The sequence below is a fragment of the Geotrypetes seraphini genome, chromosome 4 (assembly GCF_902459505.1).
Source record: "Geotrypetes seraphini chromosome 4, aGeoSer1.1, whole genome shotgun sequence".
Lineage (NCBI taxonomy): Eukaryota > Metazoa > Chordata > Amphibia > Gymnophiona > Dermophiidae > Geotrypetes > Geotrypetes seraphini.
In genome coordinates, this window is record NC_047087.1 from 256,302,610 (window position 1) to 256,311,646 (window position 9,037).

Below are 9,037 nucleotides of genomic sequence, written 5' to 3' on the forward strand. Positions count from 1 at the left end.
AACTTTGAAAGAGCTGCAGGTTTTCAAGGGCAAGACTAGTAAAAATGCACATGTAATAACAATATCTCAAGCACTTCACAAATCTGGACTGTGTGGCAGGATGGCAAGAAAGAAGCCCATTATTCAACAAGCCTACCTCAAAACCCATATAAAGTATGCACAAGAATACTCAGAAGATACCGGAGCCATGTGGCAAAAAGAACATGAAAATAGCCTTACTGGGTCAGACCAATGGTCCATCAAGCCCAGTAGCCTGTTCTCACGGTGGCCAGTCCAGGTCATTAGTACCTGGCCAAAACCCAAGGAGTAGCAATATTCCATGCTACTGATCCAGGGCAAGCAGAGGCTTCCCCCATGTCTTTCTCAATAGCAGACTATGGACTTTTCCTCCAGGAACTTGTCCAAACCTTTCTTAAAACCAGCTATGCTATCCGCTCTTACCACAACCTCTGGCAATGCGTTCCAGAGCTGAACTATTCTCTGAGTGAAAAAAAATATTTCCTCCTATTGGTTTTAAAAGTATTTCCCTGTAACTTCATCGAGTGTCCCCTAGCGCTATAGAAATAATTAATAGCAGTAATAATAGTAGTATGTACGACTAAAAAATACTAGGGAAGAGTTCCTTTCTACATTACGGGGGGAAATTCTAAAAGATCGATGCCAAAAATCTAGGTGCTAAACTAGTATTCTGTAATGGCAAATTTGTGCAACCAATCTCTTATAGAATATTAGCATAAGTTGGCAATTAGCCCTGCTCTTTGGCAAGTATAAATGTAAGCACCTGAATGCAGCAGTTAGGTGTTTACTGACAGTATTCAATAAAGCATGGAGTCGATTAGTTGGAATGCCCATGACCTGCAAATGCCCCTCTCATGTGAAAGTTTCCATGGCAATTACACACAGAGAACACTTAAGCACCCACTGAGTGCACTTAGATATCTAAGGGGTCCTTTTACTATGGTGCACTAATCGATTTAGCACATGCTAAATGCTAAGGCACCCATAGAATATAATGGGCGCCTTAGCATTTAGCGCACCCTAAATCGATTAGTGCGCCTTAGTAAAAGGACCCCTAAATGCTGTTTTACCCTGTTTTGGCATAAAGTCTTTATTTCAGTGCCATAAGTCAGGCACCTAATTGGCATCTAACTTTTGATGCTCTATGCAGAATTAGGAGGTATGTGCTTCCATGTTATGTCATTTGAGTGTTTAGCTCCACTGATGTTTAGTGACTCTTATGGGGTTTGGGAATTATCCTTCCTTCCACAGGCCATGCCTTTCTTTTCTGTTGGTGCCCCTCTGTGTGCTGTAGCCCAGCTCAGCTCAGTAAAACACCTAAGCCCTTGGTTATGTGTTTTACTATTTAATTCTGAAAACTGTAATTTTTAAAATCCTATATGGGATTTTTTTTACTCTTTGGTCCCTGTCTTGTTTAATTCAAGAAAAATATTCTAATCTCAGGAGTTCTCAGAAATTTTAACTTGGCTTTCCCACTGTTAAGAGAATAAAAACTATGGCCAATTTCTGTCGATCCTTTTCCTTTTTATTTGTAATAATTTGGAATGATCTTCCTTCTACAGTCAGACTGAAGATATACTTATTTCAGAAATTTATTATTGACTCCTCTTCTTCAAGCTAATGACTATAGAAGATAAAGTTTTGTTCTAATCCCTTGTATATTTTATTAATATTTTGTTGAATCGGTATATAAAACTAAAGATTAGATTATGCATTTATGACTGTAGCATCTCCTGCTGAGCAAACAAGTAGTATGTTCCCTACTCTCTCCTATTCCAGTTTCAGTTTAGTCCTCAGAATCCACCCAGCAAGTTGGCTTTTCAGGATTTCCAGAATGAATGTACATGAGATGCATGTGCTGTATCGAACCAGACTGAGACCACTGTCATAGGTAAGGATCTTTTCCAGATAAGCCTCGCCAAAAAGTTAACCCCCGCCACCCAAAAAAAATTATAAAAAAGAGGCGCGATCTGTAGAAAGTAAAGTGGGGGGGGATTCCCCCCACACACCCCCCCGTCGGAGCCCTTAAAAAAATGGTCGACAGTTTATCCTATTTTTTTATAATGTTAAGTTTCATATCCTCTTTTTTATAATCTTTTTTGGGTGCTCCGACGGGGGGGCGTGGGGGGGAACCCCCCCACTTTACTTTATACACATCGCGCCGCGTTGTGGGGCCGTTGTGCTGAGAACTTCACTGGTTAAGGTTGCGTGCGCTGGCAAAAGGTGGCGGGGCTTAACTTTCGGCGCGTCCACTTTTTCCATTAGTGGCGGGGCTTATCTGGAAAAGATCGATAGGTTCTAATGAAAGTTGAAGTCTGGGCCACATACAGTCAGCTCAGGGCATGATGCTGTACTTTGACTAGAATAAAAACCATTTGATTGCGTCTTCCAGCCATCAGGATATGCAATTTGTATCCCAGAACTAATGCATTCTACATTCTAAAGTTTAGTACTATATCAGGAGGGCTACGATTTTACTTATCACTTTCAAAAGGAATAAGAAGTCATAATACAGTGCCGCATACTTTTCAGATGGTACTAAAGCATTAGAAGCAATGGGTACTTATATTAAATGGCCCCCAAGAGAGCATTTGCAAATATTAGAGTAATTGGGCTTAGATAATCTTACATATAACCTAGAAGCACTGTTCACTCAGCTGAACGGGGGTCCTGTACTTACAGTTCTGCTTTGCGGGCGGGGGGGGGGGATGTTTCGCTATCACATTTGAAATAGTGAAGGACAAGGAAGCTCTGCAGGACTCCAGGGAACCTGCCTGTCTCTAATGATTGAATACACAATACAATACTGAAACACCATATTGGTAGAAATGGCAGCAATTGCAGTTGGAGGACTCCTGCTCAGCTAAGAGGGAACAGTGAGAAGGATATGAACTCAGAGGCAAACATTCTTTTATGTAAAACTTTGCAAAAATTCCTACATCATCTGCACTCGTATCTACAGTAACTCTTCTTGCCCTGCCAGAGATTAATTTCAAATATAGTGAACATTCCTGGAATTAAACGACAACAGCAAACAGGTTCTAAATTAGACATAACACTTTGATTTTGTGAGTGAAGTAAAAGCATGCAAAGGCCAGAGCTGCAAGCAGTGGCGTAGCAAAGGTAAGTGGCACCCAGAGCAGTGGCGTCCCTCCCCCACCCCCACCCCAGTTCCTTCCCAACCCCCCCTGATGTGCATGCACCCCCCCTTCCCTTCCCTCGTACCTCTTTAATTTTCCCTGCGTGAGCAGCATTACGAACTTGCTGCCCGCGTCATGTCGGCTATCCCTCTGACGTCACTTCCTAGGTGCGGGGCCCGGAAGTGACGTCAGAGAGAGGCGACACCGACGCGGACGGCAAGTTCGTAATGCTGCTCACGCAGGGAGAAAGAGGTACGAGGGAAGGGAAGGGGCGCACGTGTGCAGCGGGGGGAGGGGGTCAGGAAGGAGGGGGCAGAGAGAAGGACGGGTGCCTTTGCCCTTCAGAAAGACCACCCCCCCAACTATGCCAATGGCTGCAAGCACTGTGACTGTACCTTCTCCATGTCATCCCAGTTTGTGATGATGCCATGTTCTATTGGATACTTCAGGGTCAGGATTCCTCTCTTGCTTTGAGCTTCATCTCCCACGTAACTGTCTTTCTGACCCATTCCGACCATCACACCCTGTTGGATCAGAGAACAAAACTCACCTCAGTTTCATAGAGCTGGATATTGAAAAACAAAGGCTTGGAAATGACATCGCTTATCTCATTTTGTAAATCCTAAGTGACCGAGCTTAGCAGCGCCAGATCTGCAGTAGGAAATAATTATTATCAGTCCATCCTAGGACCAGCTATGTGAGCCTTATCCCTTTTGATTCATCATTGCTTTATTCTAGTGGCAGATGTAAGGTTAGTTATTTTTACTTATGGATTTGACTCGCAGTTTTATCAGATGTAGGTCATGATGAACTACATTCGAGTACATCCTATCCCAGAAGGACATGCAGTCTAAACTTGTACCCGAGGCAAAGGAGGGATCAGTGACTTGCCCGAGGTCACAAGGAGCAGCAGCATGATTTGAACCAGGCTTCAGCCTACTGGTTCTAACCACTAGGCTACTTCTCCGTTGAAAGAAACAAATGTGTGTTATAATATAAAGAAATATTTTAAAGACATGGATACACATTTGTAAGCAGCAAGCTAACACAATTTAAAGAGCTGCCAAAAAGATCAAGATTTGTTTGCAGAAGTGGTACATGAAGTAGGGAGCATCTTCTGCCTTTACACTGAACGTATGAAGTACAGAGCTCTTGATGTTCTACAAATTCTTTATATTGACTGGCCAAGTTGGTCCTGACATTGGACTAAAGTAAATCCAAGCATTTCTGACATTGCTACCAAAGTATAGGGTTTTATGTTTAGAACATTATTGCAGGTGATTTAAAAGTTCTAGACAGACTCGATGGGTCAATTGGTCTATACCTACCACTATTTACAATATTACTATGTCTAAGATTCCTTCTAACTTTAGTGTAACCTTCTATAGAAAGAACTGTCTAGTGATACTTTTCATTCGGGAAGAAATAGAGAGAATTTCATGAAAAACTTATGGAAATAGTGGTTGTATACCATTTTGGATGATTTAATCCCTCCAAAACCTGACATATAAATTCTTAATTAATTTTAGGAACTGTGATAATGTGGACGGTGGGAAGAAAAAAAGAGAAAGGTGAGGCCCATGACTGGAAATATTCATTTTTACTTGTGGTGGTGAAACTAGGGTAGAAAGTTAGCTAGTCTAGGGTTTTATGAAGTAAACATTTCCTGTATAGACAGAAAGAGGGAGAAACCTTCAAGTACATGAAGAGAATGATGTGGAGCCATGAAACTTACGAGTTATTCCACGCTTTTCTTGACACTTTTTGTTTCATTTCAAAAGTGTCAAGAAAAGCGTGGAATAACTCGTAAGTTTCATGGCTCCACACCGTTCTTTTCTTGGTCGGGCTGAGAACTTTTCAGCGGCCCCTCGTAGATTAGATGGACAAGGCAACAGAGTACCATAGTTTAATAATATCCTAAAAAAGCAAATGTTTCCTACCACCATCTACTGAACCTCTACATGAAAATCTTAACTAGTCAAGAGATGCAATAGAATTTTTGTCTGAACACTTCAGAAATCCTAATACATATTTACAGCTAAACACTGATTTGATGCATATTGAAATATGGAGAACTCAGCAGTGAACTTAACTAAAAGAATATCAAATTAATTGGGTAGGGCCAGAGTCACTAAGCCCTCAATAGATTTCAATAGCAACTCAATAAATTTCAATAGTAACTCAATAGGAAATCAGTAATGTATTCGCATTTCTATCCCAGTACTTTCCAAAATGGCATTATCACCTCTTTGGTATATATAGTATTTTCACCCAATGGTTGATCATTCTGATCTAGGTTTTGGAACTCTCTAAACCCCTCCTACCCTTTTTACAAAACCACAATAGCGTTTTTTAGTGCAGGCCAGCACGCTGAATGCTCTGCGCTGCTCCTGATGCTCATAGGAACTCTATGAGTGTTGGGAGCAGCGCAGAGCATTCCGTGTGCCGGCCTGTGCTAAAAACCGCTATCGCGGTTTTGTAAAAGAGGGGGGGGGGGTAAGTAACTTGGTTTTCATATATTTGTTTTATCATAATTTATACACCCCTGCAGAAGTGCCAGCTGTGTGCAACAATCACCAGCTATGAGCTATAGGCGAGGAAAGGCAATCTACTGAAGGGCAGTCTTGTCACTGCAACACAGGGGTGGGCAACCTCGTCCTCAAGAGCTACAACACAATCAGGTTTTCAGGATTTCTCCAATGAATATGCATGAAGCTATTAAATTAATACTTTAAATTCCTTCCATATTTGCACACTTGTGTAATAATAACAAATTATCACATATCACAAAGCATATTCGTACCACACATTAAATAGCAGACCACATACCTCCATGAGACCCCCCCCATCTAAATAATAAATTGCAATATAGTAGATAAATAGGACAAATGGAGGCAGTGCATTTAAATAGATCTCATGCATATTCACTGGGGAAATCCTGAAAACCTGACTGGGTTGTGGTTCTTGAGGACAAGATTGCCCATCCCCTTTTTGTCTTTACTATACAGAACAGACTAACAAAAGCCAACACATAATCTCTTCAAATTAAGCAAATGAAGACTGGAATTCAACTGCAGTTACTACAGCAAAGAATTTGCTTTGACATTTGGCTGCAGCACCACACTGCTGTACCAGCTTTTTTTTTTCTTACCCCCATGCCCAATTTATTCTTGTGCAATATGTCTATTAAAAAACTGCCACAATGGCATAACTCCAGGAAATATTCAGTGTTATTCACCTGATGCCTCGGCCGTCCCACGATGGAAGGGAAAACGGCTCTCGGAGCATCATCCCCGGCGAAGCCAGCCTTACAGAGACCAGAGCCATTGTCACACACCAGTGCAGTAGTGTCCTCCTCGTCACACATCTTCTCTTAGTCCAACTTCCTCAACCCCCCTCACAAGCAAAACTTCCTAAAAGGGAACAAAGTGGAATAATTAGAGCTTTCCTACTGTTCTGTGACAGACCATAGTGCGGAAAAGGGATTGAGGCTTGTCTATTGCCTTTTTGTAGTTTTACAACCACACTCAAAGCGGTTTGCATAAAGGTACTTCAAACATTCCCCCTATCTGTCCTGGCGAGTTCACAGTCTATCTAATATACCTGGGGCAGTGAAGGATTAAGTGACTTGCCCAGGGTCACAAGGAGCAATGCAGGGTTTGAACCCACAACCTCAGGGTGCTGTAGCTCTACCCACTCCACCACACTCTCCTCCATGGTAAATTCTCCAAATCCAGGGAGACAAATTATTGGGAGCACAACTAAAACCAATCAAGTAATAACAGCTATGATGCGATGTTCTTTGCAGTTGTTTTAATATAGTTTAGACTTTTTGCTTTGCTTCGATTTGTAAACCATCTTGAATGGCTTTGCCAAGAAAAAGGTACAGAAATTAAATAAATGATAGAGAAACCAGACAGAAATCTGTTGTCTGGTATGCCAAATCTGCTAATTTCAGAAGAAATTATTGCAAGGGAGGATAATGTTCAGTGTTAATCTTTCTAGTTCAGAAATAGTCCAGCATAGGTGTACAGAAGAAATTATATTTGAAACCCAGTTGATTTTTCCTGAAGCTAAAACAAAATTGATTTAAAAAAAAGTGCGTTTTTAAATCAAATTTGTAATCTCTTTATATTTAGTCCCATGTCTCTTTATATGCAGTCCCAAGTTGTAAAATGCAAGAAAATATTTCAGCATCTACACTGATTTTGGTTAAAAGTACCACTGAGAGAGTTTTCATGCACTAGGGTGATTATTCCCCCCACAGGGACTGTGCTGCTTCACAACATGAATGAACAGCCTGGTCTGGCATAAACCATTTCCTAATTAGGAAATAGTCTCTCCAATGTCTGTTTTTGGAATAGAATTCTAGGTCAGGGCTTTTGTTCAAGCACCAATTCAAGCTCATACTCTGCCAAAAATGACTGGTAGGGGGAGGGGTGAAAAGAAAACCACAGTTCAAAGCTCATTGGACTCCAACAAGAACCATATTTAGTAATAAGCCACAAAACTGGAGGAAACTTGAAGTCTGAAGAGTCAGGCGGAGCCCTCTGCTGCCAAGCTGTGATTTCTGCAGCGTGTAATCTGTACTTTCCAGAATGAACACTATACATTAGTGTAAACAGGCGCAGAGTTTCCCCACATGGCTTGAGACATGGATTGTAATCCTGCTCCCTCTGGATGATTATTGAGGGAAGGGTCGATTAACCCCAAACCCCTCTTCTCTCCTGCCTCTTTATTGCTTAACAGAGCCCCTTAGAAATATACCTTCTTTAGAATCACCCTGAGAGTTCACAAGAAGACTATAGAGACATTCAGCTCAGAAAGAAGTACTAGGTGAGAATGCTAACGCTTAGGGACACTAAGGGCTCCTTTTACGAAGCGGCTTCAACGCGCGCGACTTTTAATCACGCGCTACCCCTGCGCTAGCCGAAAAACTACCGCCTGCTCAAGAGGAGGCGGTAGAGGCTAGCGTGTCCGGGGGTTTAGCGCACGCTATTACGCGCATTACACCGCTACCGCGGCTTCGTAAAAGGAGCCCTAAGTCCCTCCCCAGCAGAGCTTGCAGACAAAACTTTAGCCCTGTTTTAGAATATTTAATGGAGCAGGGTGAAACTCATTTCAAAGCAGGTAACAGCATGGGAAGGAACTCAAAATATATCCGTTGCATGCAGCATTTTAACAACATTCAGATCTGAGCTACAAAAACCAAGGGGCAGCAATCATTCTGCATCTACTACCAGAAAGGTGCCAAATGTCCCTGTACAATACAGACTTATGATCACAGCCACATATCAAATCATTCGCAGCAAACAATGTGTTCTATAGAACTGCATTTATCATTTTCATTAAATCTTGTTGTGACTATTATAGATAATCCTGTAGTTCCATGATTTTAGCCTTCAATATAGCAGTTTCAAATACACATTATTCATACAGAACTGAAAATCAAAGTTACAATAGCATCCTGCATCATCCGGCTTTCCTCACTGTGGTCTAGCTTGCCTAGCATGTCATCTCTGTTGTTATAGTGCCGTTGTGTTTCACTTACCCTGACAGCACTTGGCTGGGGTTAGCTGCTCCGGATGGTGCACCGTGAATCTGCAAGTTGTTTGATTATATAGCCCCTTGCCCTGTTCTCCTCCCACCGGCTTCCCAAACAAGGAGCACAGACAGACTTCAACTCCATCTCCCATTTCAACGCAACCATATAGGGACCTCAGCACAAAAACCTCTCTTCTGGGTGGACAAGGGTCTGGGTCTCTTCCATTGCATTCCACTGTAGTACTCGTGAAACTGGAGGAGAAGACTTCGACTGTGGAACATAAACACATTAAAACTTCAGGACAGCTGCTAAAATACACTGACAATACTGTACT

General features: G+C 41.9%; 1 protein-coding gene across 1 annotated transcript in view; it reads right to left on the minus strand.

Annotated features, from left to right (window-relative positions):
• Positions 1-8,837, minus strand: part of ACTA2 (actin alpha 2, smooth muscle) — a 29,289-nt gene extending 20,452 nt beyond the window's left edge. The window contains exons 1-3 of the mRNA XM_033943663.1: positions 8,710-8,837; positions 6,397-6,571; positions 3,554-3,682 (exon numbers count right to left, since the gene is read on the minus strand). Coding sequence (XP_033799554.1) covers positions 3,554-3,682; positions 6,397-6,525 — 258 coding nt within the window. The 5' untranslated portion in view covers positions 6,526-6,571; positions 8,710-8,837. The remainder of the gene's footprint in view (positions 1-3,553; positions 3,683-6,396; positions 6,572-8,709) is intronic.
• Between the last annotated feature and the right edge of the window lie 200 nt (positions 8,838-9,037).